Below are 17,104 nucleotides of genomic sequence, written 5' to 3' on the forward strand. Positions count from 1 at the left end.
GAACTATTGTTAATGCACAAAATGTGTATTTGTTCTGTGAGAAGTTTAATGTGAATAAAATCTTTATCCTTAAAGATTAAAACTTCGTTAATGATATTAAATAATTCAGTGTCCTTCTTAAATGAACTAAAGACAGTTATTACACTACAAACACTTCTGTAACAGCTATGTTATTATGGGATGTGTGTACAGATCATGTTTGGGGAGGCCATCCTGTTCTGCTGTCGGCCTCGAGGGAAGAGTGGAGCGGCGACTGAAGCCAGCATCAGCACCGCCGGATGCAACTTCAACTCCTTCTTACGCAGAGCCTTCCGCTTCATTGGTTGGTTTATTTATTCATTTTTTACCCACTGGGGATGAAAAGGTGTTGTGTTTATTATTTCTTAATTGTGGTGAGTAGGTTTTGGCCATAACATGAATTAAACCTCACCTCTTCATTACATCCTCTTCTTTCTCAGGAGTTCATGCGTTCGGTCTTTGTGCCACAGCCCTCATCACTGACATCCTGCAGCTGATGACAGGATACCCCACACCCTACTTTCTCACTGTGTGCAAACCCAACTACACCCTCCTCAGTGTCAGCTGTGAGAGGAACCCGTACGTCATGGAGGACATCTGCTCAGGGACCGACCCCACAGCCATCAACCAGGGCAGGTGAGGCAGTTTGTAGCACACAAGACAGAATACACACACAACACACACACACACACACACACACACACACACACACACACACACACACACACACACACACACACACACGAACAAACAGTAGCGTGCAGTGAAAGCAGCTCTTTCTTAATTTATTTGATTTAGTCAGGAATTAAGATCTGCTCTACTTCGACCTCTAGAATCTATTTTTCTATCTTTCCTGTTTCTGCTGCTACAATCATTACTGCCTCTGATATCATTCATCCACCATTTAGTTGTCAGTTCTCAGTCAGATTAGCATGAGCTACAATTAGCACAGCCACACAATGGCTAAGACCCAACAGAAGAACTGATGATATGTTGGCTTAGACCCGGACCGCGTGATGGTTCTGTCTGGACCCCTGTCTGGACTCACCAGAGAGGTTTTCTTGGAGAATTTTTTCTGACGGTCGCGGCTACGGCGCTGCTCCTCCAGTTAATACGGTAATAGCTCCACTCAGTTCAGCCAATCAGATCGTTTGTCTACCCTGCACTGTCAGCGTACCAGGAAGTGAGACAGCTCTCTACCGCTGTGAGTTTACTGCTACAGGGGCACAGAAGAAGGGAGACAGCAGAGCTCCAAACGAAGGGAGGTGACCGAGGAAAACCGCTGGTTAACAATGAGTGGACAGAATTTATGTTTATTCCTCTGTCAGACAGTTCAATCCATTTGACCTCACATGGTCTGAACACGTAGCATGAATTAAAAGTGGTGACATGAAGCGTCACTATGAAACAAAGCACAGAGCTTTGAGCAGAATTATCCCCTGAAGTCCGAGCTGAGGGCAAAATGACCCAGAGAAATGTAAACGGATGTTCACTAAAGGCGTGGTGGAGTTTGGGGCAACAGAAACATCTTTTAGTGATGGGGCAGTTGTGAAGAAGTGCTTAAAGCTGTTGTTGACATTTTGTTTGGGGAAAACAGATGAGATGTGTGGAAAAACTCCTGATGTCAGCTTCAACACAACCAGAACATCAGAAATATTAACAGCTGGATGGAGCTATTCAGAGAGAACCGTGTGTGTGTGTGTGTGTGTGTGTGTGTGTGTGTGTGTGTGTGTGTGTGTGTGTGTGTGTGTGTGTGAGGTTCCTTCACAAAGATCAGGAGCTCTTTGCTGGGTGTAACTCCACGATGAAACACAAGAGGACAAACATGTAACAGGAAAAGATGCTGATCCAGTCCAGTGGTCTCTGTCACCAACAGGACAGAAACCACCACAAGGTGTGCACAAGGTGTGCACAGGTACACCTTGTGCACACCTTGGTTTGATGGGGGTTGGCCTTTGGAAGACAGACTATTTTCACATAAACTGTAAAAAACTGCAAAAAAGCAAATCCAGTTGTCTTCATTCAACACAGAAACATTTCATTACACGAGGCGGCTGTCCTGAATCAAGACCCATCGGACTGAAGCTCTCTGCTTCCACCTAGTGTCTATGACTGACAACTACATGAAGCATCACCCCCCAAACACACACACACACACACACACACACACACACTAACACACACACACACACCTGTGGGGATCGCGGCAGCGTGACATAGTCACATAATGTCATCTTTACACCACACCGTATGTGTGAACAGACTGATGTTAGTTTGATAATTGGAGGACATTTACAGTCACAACCCAGTCCTGCAGCCAGTGGTGACACCATGAAATCAGCTCACAATCAAACCACTGCCCTTTGGTGCCCTCAACACTCAAACTGGTTTCTTACCAGTACAGGAAACGTCACTACGGAATAGAGATCGTCTGAGACCATAGAGCTCCTGTCATGGAACATCAGTAAACATCTGATAGCACACGGCCCACAAAGGCCAGCAGAAGGCCAAATGTTCTGCCCCTCCTTTCTCATCAGAAAAATAAAATACCCTTTTACCCCTCACTGTTGCCTTTCATGTTCCCAACATCACAATACTGAAGTATTTAGCGATTCACACATTTTTTCGTCATTATTTGGATCTTTCAACAAAGAGGTGTTGAAGCAACATGTGGGGGACAGTTTTAACACTGTATTACTACTATATTTAGACCGTCATTTTCTGGTACAGTGGAATTACCCCTTAAGAAAATGGATTCCTCCTTCCTCCTATCAGCGGGTGAGTTTTCACCCTTCAGATGTGTCTATCCACATAACTTCAGCACAAACAGACTCAAAGTGGACTTCTGGATCAACAACTACATCTTCTTCTTCTTCTTCTTCTTCTTTTCCTTTCGACTTTTCCCTTCAGGGGTCGCCACAGCGAATCAATTGCCTCCATCTAGCCCTGTCCTTTGAATCCTCTTCTCTCACACCAACTACCTTCATGTCCTCTTTCACTACATCCACAAACCTCCTCTTTGGTCTTCCTCTAGGCCTCCTGCCTGGCAGTTCAGAACTCAGCATCCTTCTACCAATATATTCACTATCTCTCCTCTGGACATGTCCAAACCATCTCAGTCTGGCCTCTCTGACTTTATCTCCAGAACCTCTAACATGTGCTGTCCCTCTGATGGACTCATTCCTGATCCTATCCATCCTGGTCACTCCCAGAGAGAACCTCAGCATCTTCATCTCTGCTACCTCCAGCTCTGTCTCCTGTCTTTTCCTCAGGGACACTGTCTCTAGACCAAACAACATCGCTGGTCTCACCACAGTTTTGTACACCTTTCCTTTCATTTTAGCTGAAACTCTTCTATCACACATCACACCTGACACTTTCCTCCACCCGTTCCATCCTGCCTGGACACGCTTCTTCACCTCTTTTCCACACTCTCCATTGCTCTGGACTGTTGACCCTAAGTACTTCAAATCCTCCACCTTCTTGATCTCTTCTCCCTGTAACCTCACTCTTCCACTTGGGTCCCTCTCATTCACACACATGTACTCTGTCTTACTGCGGCTAACCTTCATTCCTCTCCTTTCCAGGACAAACCTCCACCTCTCTAGCTTCTCCTCCACCTGTTCCCTGCTCTCACTGCAGATCACAATGTCATCTGCAAACATCATAGTCCATGGAGATTCCTGTCTGACCTCGTCTGTCAGCCTGTCCATCACCATAGCAACAAGAAGGGGCTCAGAGCTGATCCCTGATGCAGTCCCACCTCCACCTTGAACTCCTCTGTCACACCTACACACACCTCACCACTGTCTTACAGTCCTCATACATGTCCTGCACCGCTCTAACATACTTCTCTGCCACTCCAGACTTCCTCATACAATACCACAGTTCCTCTCTGGACACCCTGTCATCAGCTTTCTCCAGATCTACAAAAACACAATGCAGCTCCCTCTGGCCTTCTCTGTACTTCTCTATCAACATCTTCAAAGCAAATACTGCATCTGTAGTACTCTGTTTTGTCATGAAACCAAACTGCTGCTCACAAATGTTCACTTCTGCCCTTAGTCTAGCTTCCACTACTCTCTCCCATAACTTCATTGTATGGCTCATCAGCTTTATTCCTCTGTAGTTGCCACAACTCTGCACATCTCCCTTGTTCTTAAAAATGGGCACCAGCACACTTCTCCTCCATTCCTCAGGCATCTTCTCACTATCTAAGATCCTGTTGAACAACCCAGTCAGAAACTCTACTGCCACCTCTCCTAGACACTTCCATACCTCTACAGGTATATCATCAGGACCGACTGCCTTTCCACTCTTCATCCTCTTCAGTGCCCTCCTCACTTCATCCTGACTAATCTTTGCTACTTCCTGGTCCACAACAGTCACCTCTTCTAGTCTTTGTTCTCTCTCATTTTCCACGTTCATCAACTCTTCAAAGTACTCTTTCCATCTTCCCATCACACTACTGGCACCTGTCAATAGACTTCCATCCCTATCCTTAATCACCCTAACCTGCTGCACGTCCTTCCCATCTCTGTCTCTCTGTCTTGCCAACCGGTATAGATCAGTCTCTCCCTCCTTACTGTCCAACCTAGCATACAAGTCATCATAAGCTTCTTGTTTGGCCTTTGCTACCTCTACCTTCACCTTACGCTGCATCTCCCTGTACTCCTGTCTACTCTCCTCAGTCCTCTCAGTGTCCCACTTCTTCTTAGCTAACCTCTTTCTCTGTATACACTCCTGTACCTCCTCATTCCACCACCAATCAGAATCAGAATCAGCTTTATTGGCCATCGTTTGTTGAAAGCAGACGAGGAATTTGTTTCCGGCAGGTGGTGTCTGAAACTGTGCATTCATAACTTAACTATTCTAAATACTTTAAATATTATAAATAACTATACTAAATACAAAATGCAAGATGCAAAATGCAGTAGGTGGGGGGGGGGGACACAATGCACAGGTGCTGAGTGCATGTTGCAGGGATTTGGAGACAAATATTTAATGTTTATTGTTCAAGTGTCTTATGGCTTCGGGGAAGAAACTGTTTTTAAGTCTGGTTGTTTTTGAGAGGAGGGCTCTGTAGCGCCTCCCAGAGGGTAGACTTTTAAATAGATGGTGTCCAGGGTGTTGGGTCTGAGATGATCTGATGATCAAGTCTCCTTATCTACTTTCCTTCCAGATGACACACCAAGTACTCTCCTACCTGTCTCCCTGATCACATTAGCTGTAGTTGTCCAGTCATCTGGAAGCACCTCCTGACCACCCAGAGCCTGTCTTAACTCCTTCCTAAAAGTCATGCAACACTCTTCCTTTTTCAGCTTCCACCATTTTGTCTTCTGCTCTGCCTTTGCCCTCTTCATCTTCCTCACCACCAGAGTCATCCTACACACCACCATCCTATGCTGTTTGGCTACACTCTCACCTACCACTACTTTACAGTCACAGATCTCCTTCAGGTTACACCGTCTACACCAGATGTAGTCTACCTGTGTGCTCCTACCGCCACTCTTATAGGTCACTCTATGTTCCTGCCTCTTCTGGAAGAAAGTATTCACTACAGCCATTTCCATCCTTTTTGCAAAGTCAACTACCATCTGTCCTTCTGCGTTCCTCTCCTGGATACCAAACCTGCCCATCACCTCCTCATCACCTCTGTTTCCTGCACCAACATGTCCATTGAAGTCTGCTCCAATGACAACTCTCTCACTTCTAGGTATGCTCTGCATCACTTCATCAAAGTCCGACCAGAATTTCTCCTTCTCTTCCAGCTCACATCCTACCTGTGGAGCATACCCACTAACAACATTGAACATCACACCTTCTATTTCTAGCTTCAGACTCATCACTCTATCCGACACTGTTTTTACCTCCAGGACATTCCTAACAAACTCCTCCTTCAAGATAACTCCTCCTCCATTTTTCTTCCCATCTATACCATGATAGAACAACTTGAACCCTGCTCCTAAACTTCTAGCCTTGCTACCTTTCCACCTGGTCTCCTGGACACACAGTATGTCTACCTTCCTCCTCTGCATCATGTCAACCAACTCTCTACCTTTTCCTGTCATAGTTCCAACATTCAACGTCTCTACTCTCAGTCCTATACTCTTGGTGTTCCTCTTCTCTTTCTTCGAGCGAACGCACTTTCCTCCTCTCCTTCTTCGACCAACAGTAATCCCATTTCCACCGGCGCCCTGTAGGTCAACAGCGCCGATGGTGGTCGTTGTTAACCCGGGCCTCGACCGATCCGGTATGGAAGTCATAGGTTTGATTCGCATCTTTGATTTGGCAAAAGTTTTACGCCGGATGCCCTTCCTGACGCAACCTTCTGTATTTATCCGGGCTTGGGACCGGCACAATAAGACCCTGGCTTGTGTCCTCTTGCGGCTACATTAACAACTACACCCTAACAACTTTATTTAATGTAACCTGGACAAACTGTATGTAAACCAAGTGGGGTCCAACCTAAATGTGTGGCTCCTCCTCTCCAGACCAGCGTGTACACGTACTGTTATGTGTAGGAAAGGACATGTATTTCCCAGTAACCTCTGACCCCCTCTTGTGCCAATGTGCTCCTCATGTTTATGATCAGCAGAAGTCATATTAATTATTAGTAAAACTTGTATTCATTTTATTCATTCATTTATTGAATAGAAATAATAAAAATTAAAAGTGATTCATCCATGTATGCCTTCACACAGATATACACACGTTTCCTCTGTCTTTCTGATTTTGGTTCTCTGTTGCAGCTGTTGACATGTTTTTGCACCACAGCAGGTGAAACACAGTTCACAGTGTGTCTGCGTGTGTGTTTCCATTACAAACCGCTAACAAACATGGACATAGAGTGTTTTCTACGAAGAGGCTGAATGTGTTCCAGATGAATCAGTGTAACACGTCCCTCCTCCTCGGGGTCTGTGAACATCCACTACATTTGGAGTCAGGTCACTTTAATATTAGGATAAACAATAAATGGGAAAGAGATGCAGCATTGCAACAAACCAACATTAATAAAACTGTTAAATAAGGTTAAATTAAATGACAGCTGTGAAGGAAAGAATGGGAGCCTGGCTTCTTGCTGCTTCTGACAGAAATGTCACTGCACAAGACTCAATAATTCATAGACTGAAATTTTCTTTCGCACATTAAATTTAGTTTTATAATCAAATTCATCCAGATGAAATATATTAAATAATATTAATATTAAATAATGTAAAAATACCGTACAATAAATTTAATTGAAACATGTTCCCTGTGCCACATGACACAGGCGCCAGGAGATTTCATTGGGTTGTGGGCAAAGAGGAGCGTGTGAGGTTTGCTCAATGGATTTAGGACACATGTAGATGTGACTGCAGACTCAGTGTATCTAAATATAGTTTCAGCTCTCGGCTAAAACATCCTCGGCGCTCATTGTGCAATTTTAATATGTCTCTCCTTATCCAGAGCAACACGAAGCTGCTGCACTGCAGTGATGCTGCTGCTGGTGTTTCAGTCTATTTTAATCTGGTATTAAAACAGAATTCTTATGATTAAACCTCTATTTTTCTTTATATATGTATACACACACGTACCTATGTATGTGTATATACAGTATGTATATATGTACAGATATAAATATGTAGATATAGCCCTATGTGCCCATTTTGTTAGTGTTTCTACATTGTATATTAGAAGGGACATAGAGGACTGATGTCTGTAACCACAGACCTGAAGGTCTTCAGGTGGAGGGTTTCATGGATCCTTCATAGAGATGAACCTATAGAAGTAGCAGCTGGTCTTTTCTTGTTACTGGCATCCATCACTCATGCTGTTAATCTTCTGGATGATGAGATTACCGACAGTTTAGAGATTATTGAAGGTTTAGGAGTCTTTCACTTTAAAAAAAAAGTGACATGAAAATGGAACAGATTCTGCAGTGCTGTTTAATATATTTATTACCAGAACACCACCGACACCAGTTTAACTGAATCATTCATTGATTGTGGGACACAGGGACAGAGGCAGTGACACAAACTTTGATGATATACAGATGTTTGAGATGGGTAGTACAATATTTTCTGCCTGTTCTTAGAACAGCGCCAGTTTGTTTTGCAGCACTCCTGGTTGCAGTTTTCCTAAGAAACACTCGTAGAAACAAGTTTTGTTTTGGGCCTTCAACAGAACCCTGGAATACCTCAAATTCATGGGAAAAGTCTTTTGCATAACAATAGTACTACAAAAATGACTGATGGAATTATATTTTGGTGATAAGATATAAAATAATGCTTTTTTGCTGTCTGACAATCTTTAATAACTGTCAAAATAAGGCAAAAGTACGTGAAAAAGATGCATCAGGTGGGTCGGTTCACATCTGATGTTGTGTACAGCAGTGACAACTGTCTGTAATGAACACATTTATCCACCTGCTCTTGTTTTTACATGTCTCGCAGAAAATCCTTTCCATCACAGCACGCGACCCTGGCCTCCTTTGCTGCCGTCTACGTGTCGGTGAGTAATACTTCACCCCGTGAACATAGAAGTGTGCTCACTCTCTCGTGATCAGGACAAGTGTACAGGGGAAGATCTCTTGTTTCAGCGTGGGTCTCTTTCTACCCTTCAGTGTACAATCTATTGATGTCTACAATATCAACTTTTCACACATAAAATATAATAATGCACACACATGATGGTGTAAAAAGCAAAATCAATCTTTGTAAATAAATTTGCTTCAAGGTCGTTAACTTCCACCTGTTTTTTATAGTTGTCCCAACATGCTAATGTTGTTAGAAACAAAATCATCATTGTGAGCATAGAGTCGTCTTACAGAGGATTTGAGTAGACCAGTTTCCACACACACACACACACACACACACACACACACACACACACACACACACACACACACACACACACACACACACACACACACACACACACACACACACACACACACACACACACACACACACACTTGACTGTATTTTCATTAAACGTGAAAGAACAGCGAGGGGCTATTTGTATTTAATGCCTGTACTGTTATTCCTGAGAAGTTCACATGTAATTATGAAAAAAAAAAAAAAAATCAGCTAAAAATCTCTTCATCCGACTAGAAGATTGTATTTAGTACAACGGTACCACAGTGCCACCCGCTGGTTCAGGATAATCATTGATGCTGCATGAGTCCCTGCCTATAGAAATACAGTAGTTGTACATCACAAAAAAATACTAATATTGCGGTACCTACGAAATTAACTCATTGACTGCCAGACACTTTCAGCGCGGACAGCTCCCCAGTGCCAGAGATTTTGAGCATTTTCACTGAATTTTGAAGGCCCACCAAATATTCATTTTTTAGGCTACATAAGCATTCCACATATCACCCGAAACTTTAGACTGTCTTCTTTCATCAGAAAAAAAAATTGTTTCTAGCATCTATGTGTGTTTAGTTATTGCCCGTAGAACACAGGGTGGTTTCAGCAAAAACGGCTGATTTTGACCAGAAAACGGAGATAATGACGTTTTACTGCAGAGAAGCAAATTCAAGCAAAACTCCAACATCAAACTTCTGAAAATACTTTTACTTATTGAAACAATGCAAACAACATTAGAAAAATGTTTTTTGATGAACAAATGATTTTATAACAATTTTGAAAATTAGACAAAACATAACAAAGAGTACATTCATTTCACTCTCAACTGTCAGAACCATTTACAGGTGAGTGTGTGTGGGTGTAATGAATGATATTTTTTTTGCGTGTGATACGCAGTGAAGCATTCTCCTGCATGCAGGGGAATACGACAGGCCTTGCACCACATCCTGGTCTCACTCCTCCCACCCCTTCTAACACACACCCGACATTTCCTTGAGGGATGTGCCTTCTTTGTTGTGGCCCTCAAACGTTCCAGCTTGTGCCTGGACATCAGGCCATCGAGTCTGCCTTCTGGGTCTCTGTTTCTGAGTGACCTGGTTTGCAGCACGTCTTCGACCTCCATCTCCTCCTCATGTGACACGTACCCCTTTTCAGTCCAGGACCTGGCAATATCCTTCATGAAATCAAGGTGCGATTTCTTGATCCCTGGGTTCCTGGACCTGAACAACACATAGGCGTTGTACACACAAATCTGGAACAAATAGGCGACAAACTTTTTTGTCCAGTTTTGAGTTTTCCTGATGAAGGGGTAGTACGCAATGTTCTGGTCTAGTTTGTCCACCCCATTCATGCAGGAATTGTACTCCACCACACACTCCGGTTTGAGCTGTGCCACTTTGTCCAGCTGACCCTTCTGCCACACCTCCACCCTCTGCATCCTGTCGTTGTGGCAGGTTTTTATCATCCTCACCAGGCGCTTGTCCTGCCAGGCCAAGACCAGCAGCGGCGCTCCCACGTGGGACGCCGCCGAACTGCGGGGGGCCCCCGCTACAACCCGCCACGCTTTCCTTGCCTCTGATCCGGTCATCAACCTCCTTGGGTGCATCTCCTGCACCCCCCCGATCTTTACCGCTCTCGCTCATTTCCACAGCAGCTACACTGCCAGACAAGCTCTGTGCCAGTGTGAGCTGCTTGAACCTGCCTCCTCCACATGCTTTCGTCTTGCGCTTCGCCATTTTTCTCTCCACTACTGCCCCAACACCGACGCTTCTTCGTCGTTTTATCTGGTGATCTAGGGTGTGAAACACTGCCCCCGACCGGAATAAATGGAATACAAGGCTGAAAATCACACAGAATGTGCGAAACGCTTTGATCTAACGTTCCCTATAAAAAACGCCTAAGACGAAATATGACGTCTTTGGCACTCAACGTTTGGATTCTATAAGACGAAATATTTCATCTTTAGCACTCTGTGAGTTAATTGGTTCTGGAAGAAATTTCGTAAGTAGAAAATTTCGTCAGTAGAGACGCGTTTTCCATGCAAATGCCCTAATCCGTTCCAAGTCCACAAAATTCAGTCATAAATGTTTTATAAAGCATAAAAATGCATCAAAACATGTAACAAACAGATGTTACAGTACAGTACGTCTGTCATGTATTCATCCATTCATTCACGTTCCTCGCCAAAGATGCCAGTTCAGGGTCTGACCGGGATGCACTGCCCCCTGGTGGAGAACTCTGATGGGTGCGGTTGGTTTATAATACCAATACATTTGTTTTCATGTGTTTGGTATGAAGTCTGATATTATTGTTTTATGGTGATTTTCCACGGGTTCCCGCTAGTTTTCATGTATTTCTATTAAAAAATAACGCACAACGTGGCCATAGCTGAGGACAGAGAGAAGTTCTGGCAAGCACAAGCTGACCACCTCGAATCTGTGCCCAATACCAACAACATGAGCCGTGTCGTCACTCTGCGGCGCCAAGCCCGCAATGGCCCACGCATCAAGACAGCCCTGGTTAAAGACTCTGATGGCAACATCATAACAACAGAAGCAGACTGCCTCGTGCGCTGGAAAGAGCGCTTCAGCCTCCTTTTGCAGCACAGTTCCACCCCAATGATCCCACCATCATCATGGCTGCAAACACCTCAGTCCCTAGCGACGCCTGCAGTACAGACCCGAGGAAGTCAGAACCACTCTGAAGTAACTTAACAGGAAAGCCCCTGGCATCTGTGTAGTAACGGCTGAGATGCTAAAGTCTGGCAGTGACAGTCTTGTTGAGTGGCTCACCCACACCTTCAACCATGTGTGGGAGACAGAGAGACATCCCAGTGACAGGACCAGAGGAATCATCCTACCCTTCTGGAAACATAAGAGTGTCAGGCTAGTCTGCAGCAACCACAGAGGCATCACACTTCTCTCCATCCCCAGCAAGCTCTTCACCAGGATCTTGCTCACCCGTTCTCTCCCAGCCATCAGAAGTCGCCGCCGTCTCCAGCAGGCTGGCTTCATGCCTAACCGCTCCACCACAGACCACATCTCTGCCGTTAATAGAGAAGACCCAAGAATTCTGCAAAGATCGCCATCTATACATCAGGTTCATCGATCTGAAGGCTGCCTTTGATACTGTCTGCCATACCTCACTCTGGAGTATTCTACAGACCCTTGGAGCACCACCTAAGATAGTTGCCCTGCTCAAGCTGGTCTACAGCAACCCAGAGAGCTGTGTCCGTATCAACGGTACAGACTCCGACTGGTTCTCCATCTCCAGTGGCGTTCACCAGGGCTATGTGGTCGCTCCTAACCTTTTTAACTGTATCATTGACCATCTGATGTCCAGGGTCTGTGAGCGAGTCCCTGGGGTGTCCCTTGGAAACTACCACCTGACCGACCTGGAGTATGCTGACAACACCATCCTACTCAGCTCATCCTACAGCCAGCTGAGAGACGCCCTGGACATATACAGAGGAGAGGCAGAGAAGTTTGGTCTTCGAGTGAGCTGGACCAAAACCAAATTCATGCATGTTGGTGACAGACCAGATCCACCTCCCCTACAGCTGGGTGATGACACTGTGGAGCCTGTCAAGAGCTGAAAATGATCTTACCTTCAAATCTCTTTGGAAATCATCTGGTCGAAGTGCTCATGACAGATCCTTGGATCTATGGTCATTCTGACCCTGTTTATCCTGCTCTCCATTGCTCTCCAATCTTTCCAGAAGGTATTCTGAATAATGATACAGTAGGTTCCTATCTCTGTGTGTAACTCCTGTTGTGTTGGAACAACAGTTCACCTCACAAGTGGCCATGACTTTATTGGGTTTATGGCTTCAGTGATTCTATTGTGTTCTAATGGCTGCCCTGACTGATGAAGCGACGGGTGTCGCCGATGACTTATGACCCCCAGTGACCACTGTATACAAAAATGCTGCAGCACAGATTTGAAGGTTTCCTGACCACAGGGATGATGCCAGACATCAGGAAATTATTTTTATTTTTTCATAATGATAAACTAGATATATATTACTTTACAATGACTTTCCTGTCCCTTTAAATCTGCTCTCTAAAACATTGTACAGGTAGTCGTCAACTTACGACCTATGCAACTTACGACCGACCGACTTTACGACCACAATGTCCGGGTAGGGCGGGGCATTCCCTCCAGCCACAGTGCTCACGCTCTGAGACTCCCGCGCTCTCTCCAGTCCCCACGCCGCACACACGCTGTTCAGTCACACTGAGATCAGCAGCCCAGCCCACTACTGATGGGCTGGGCTGCTTAGGAGGCTGTGACGGAGAAATGTATGAATGGCGTATGGAAAAACTGTCAAGCGTTACGTGAACTCTTCTGCTGGATTTGAAAGTGACGAAGAACTTGATCAGATTCGGGAGAAAATAGTGAAACTGGCAAAAAACCTCTCCTTGGAGAACTGACGAATGATCGCGCTGTATGAAGAACTGATCGCGCTGGAAGAAGAAAGAGTGGAAGAAGAAGAGAGAAGAGAAGCAGAGAAAGAAGAGGAGGAAACAGAAAAAATGTTCACCACCAAAGGCTTGTCAGAAGGCTTTTCCCTGTTAAATAAACTCCGTGCACACTTTGAAGAAATGCACATAGAACATAGAAACATTTGCAAGGATTGAACGGATGGCAAACGACGCTTTCCGTCCATATCGTGAAATTTATGAGGAGAAAAAGAAACGAACAATTCAGACAAAGCTCACAATGATTATGAAAAGATCGTCTCCCGCTCCCACCAACCCACATGCTGCACCAGCTGATGATCTGGACGACCCCCAGCCAAGAACCAGCACCAGCGATGCTGGATTGAATTTTTACTTAAGGGTCGATTTACGACCAAGTCGAATTACGACCGATCTGTCGGGCCCAATCGCGGTCGTAAGTCGACGACTACCTGTATCCTTTATATTTAATCTTTTATTTTACAATGTGCCTTTTTGTGCATCAACGCTCACGACTTCACCTCATCGCAGATTTTTGGTAGCAGCCACGTGATACTGTAAACGCATTCAATTGGCTGACGGAATCTTGAGATGCTCTACGTTCCGTGAGTCTCGGACTTCAGTGAGACTCAAAAGTGCTTTAAACAGTCTCTCAGGGTGTTTTAAAGGTAATACAGATAGAAGGTGGTTTAATACAGTATCAGTATGGGGAGGGTTCAGAAACGTTTAAATTACCGGAAATAATAAGATGAATAGTTCGTAGCTCTATTGCGGAATTTGTTAATCGCACACACTGATACAACACATATCTATCTTCATTCAGGGAGAATGGACAATAATTCTGTCATGTGTCCACAGATGTACTTCAACAGCACCCTGACAGATTCATCCAAGCTGCTGAAGCCCCTGCTCGTCTTCTCCATCATCGTCTGCGCCATCATCTGTGGTTTGACCCGGATTATTCAGTACAAGAACCACGCCACCGACGTCTACCTTGGCTTTCTACTGGGAGGTTCTATCGCTGTCTATCTGGTAGGGACAAACCCCAGCAAAGGAATAGTTTTCAAACAGACACTCATCAGTTTAGCTGATTACTGAACCTACATCACCCTGGAGTCTCTGAATGTTACTGCAGCAATAACATTAATAAAACAGTGAGATTCACTCAAAATGGGAACAAACAAATGTCGTAACATCAGATAGAAATATCTACGGGGGGGCGAGTGGATGTTATGAAGATGTTGGCACATTCAAGGTCTACAATGCTAATGGGCTAAACAACCATTAGCCCACACAGACATGAGGAAAACATGCAAACTCCACACAGAGCGGGATGCAAACAGTCTCAGCCAGGTCACGTGTCCCTCTTGACCATCTGAAATGACTGAGAGAGTCGACCTTCTTCTTTCTCTTATTTCACGCTAACCCTTTATAAAATACTACAAGAGCCCTGAGGACCGATGTCAAAGCTAGGGGTCAAAACTCTGGCCTTATGTATGTCTTTTGTAAGTTTTTGAATCAACCAATCAAGAAATGCAGTATATTTCTAATTAGTACACTCCACTGTGTGTGATGTGTTAATGGTGTGTTTCTTCTGTTGCAGGGTTTGTATGCAGTCAGCAACTTTCAGCCCAGTGAAGAAGCTAGCACCAGATCCACTCTTCTCCTACACCACCCCCCCTGCTCCTTTCCACACATTACCCAAGATGCCCTTCTCCACCATCCACAAATCAAGGCTAGCATTGTTGGAAAGCATGGCTTACCCTCCTCCCACTCTGAGGGCCTCCTTCACATTGGTCACCAACAGCAGAGGCTTGATGAAGGCCGTAAGGGGTCCGGTAGTGCTGTCGAAGCTTTTTCCCCCTACAGCCCTCCAAACAGAGATGCCATGGTGACCTGTAGTCACACCCTTCCTCGGGTCCACACCCCCCAGGCCATGGCGGCGTACGAGGAAGCAGCCAGACACCATGCTGTGACCCTCCACCACGCCTCCATGGACACCAGTCGCTCAAAACAGCTCCTGTCCCAATGGAAGAGTAAGAACAGCAAACATCAGTGCTCCCTCCAGGTCCCAGACTCCTTTTCCTCCTCTGTGGACTCCTCGTCTGGCCAGTCCTCCCAACACCCGTACCACCATGGCAGCATGGACCTCCAGTCAGCAGCTGTGGGCCTAAACGGGGGCTTCGATCCACACGCATACATGTCTGCTCTGACCACTGGGACCAGTGCTACTCTGCCCAGTAACTGTAGTGGCATTACTGGAGGGGCCAGGATAGCCATGCAGTCCAGACCTGGGTCATCACAGTTGGTCCACATACCAGAGGAAGCCCATGAGAATTACAATGCCACCTCCCCCAAAAGGAGGGCGGGTCGAGGAACAAACGAGACGTTGACGTCAAACAGCACAGCTCAAGCTAACTGGCAAAAGGCTGCTGAGAAGACCACCATCCTCACCACCAATGGTAGGGGGGCCAACACCCAGCCACGAATCGCACAAGTGATCGCTCTGTCCAAGCAACAAGACCTGCTGAAGACGCACTCCAAGAGTTTAGACGAGAGCACCACTGGTTTCCGTACCAGTGGGAGTTACCAGGGTTCTGCTCACTACAAGGCTCTGACAGATCAGGACCCAACCCCTACCACAGCCCCCAGCCCACTGGGGAGTACCTCAGGCAGTGTTTCAGGCAGTACTGGAGCGGTAGTCAGAGTAGACGCCCACCCCGAACACAAAAAGCCAGTGATCCAGGCTCCGTCGATGGATGGCAGTGGGTCATGGAGGTGGTGCTCTGTCGATCACGCCGGTGGAGTCATTGGAGGTGCACAGATGAGTGGACCTGGAGGAGTGGGTGGGGATTTCAGGCAGTCCTTTGAACTCAGTGACCCAAGTAGAGACTCAGAAAGTGCAAACTCTGTTCACGAAGGGTCCAATGACAGCAAGCACGCCAATCAAGTTGTTACCACTACTGCTACCATGAACACCCCATCCACAGCGACTGTCCACACCCAGAACACCAGCTCAGAGCACGGGCCCCACACCCAGGGTCCCTCCACCATAAGGGTCACTCCAGGGGACGGCAGCGGTTCTGTGCCAGGTGGACGAGGTGGCGCAATCACTTCAGAAACCCCTTCAACCACTGCCCCCAGTCATGAATCCACTCTGCAGAGAAGAGGCAATAACATTGTCCTGATTCCAGAGAGAGCCGACTGTCCTGATAGTGCCCGAAACATTTTCTACAAGGGTACTTCCATCATTCCTGTATTCAAGGACTAAAGTAACGTGGATTTCTGACAAATTGTAGCTCATAATACCAGACAGCTGCATGTTCAGGGAATCCCATGTTTCTGACAACACGTCATCATCGCTCGCCTTTTATACAACAACTTAAAAAACAAATGTTTTGAGCATGAAACTTTTGTATGTGTTTACACAGAATCACAACCTATTGTGTGTTGTAGAAATAATCACTGCATACCTTGGTGGAAACTTATTCTAATATTGTTCCAGTGTTTTTGGAGGATCCTTTTTAAATATTTCTGTATGTTTTGGAGTTAAATCGTCACAAAATTAAAAAGCAAGTAGCACAGCAATCATCAACTGTAGTAAAAGCAGCAAAAGCAGCAAAACATTTGTATCGTAGCTGTGAAACACGTGTTTCCTTTGTGCCACTATCAGTTATATATGTGTTTGAAAGCGGTGCTAAACGATCCACCCATTCATCCGATTTCTCGTAGACCAGACAATCGCAATGGTTTTGTTGACAACAGTTTATC

The 17,104-nt window shown here is 45.5% G+C and overlaps 1 protein-coding gene across 1 annotated transcript in view; it reads left to right on the plus strand.

Moving 5' to 3' along the window:
- Positions 1-16,604, plus strand: part of LOC137587735 (phospholipid phosphatase-related protein type 4) — a 35,287-nt gene extending 18,683 nt beyond the window's left edge. The window contains exons 3-7 of the mRNA XM_068304339.1: positions 193-322; positions 459-654; positions 8,454-8,511; positions 14,192-14,365; positions 14,937-16,604. Coding sequence (XP_068160440.1) covers positions 193-322; positions 459-654; positions 8,454-8,511; positions 14,192-14,365; positions 14,937-16,604 — 2,226 coding nt within the window. The remainder of the gene's footprint in view (positions 1-192; positions 323-458; positions 655-8,453; positions 8,512-14,191; positions 14,366-14,936) is intronic.
- Positions 16,605-17,104: the final 500 nt, after the last annotated feature.

Source organism: Antennarius striatus, chromosome 20, assembly GCF_040054535.1.
Source record: "Antennarius striatus isolate MH-2024 chromosome 20, ASM4005453v1, whole genome shotgun sequence".
NCBI classification, from domain to species: Eukaryota; Metazoa; Chordata; class Actinopteri; order Lophiiformes; family Antennariidae; genus Antennarius; species Antennarius striatus.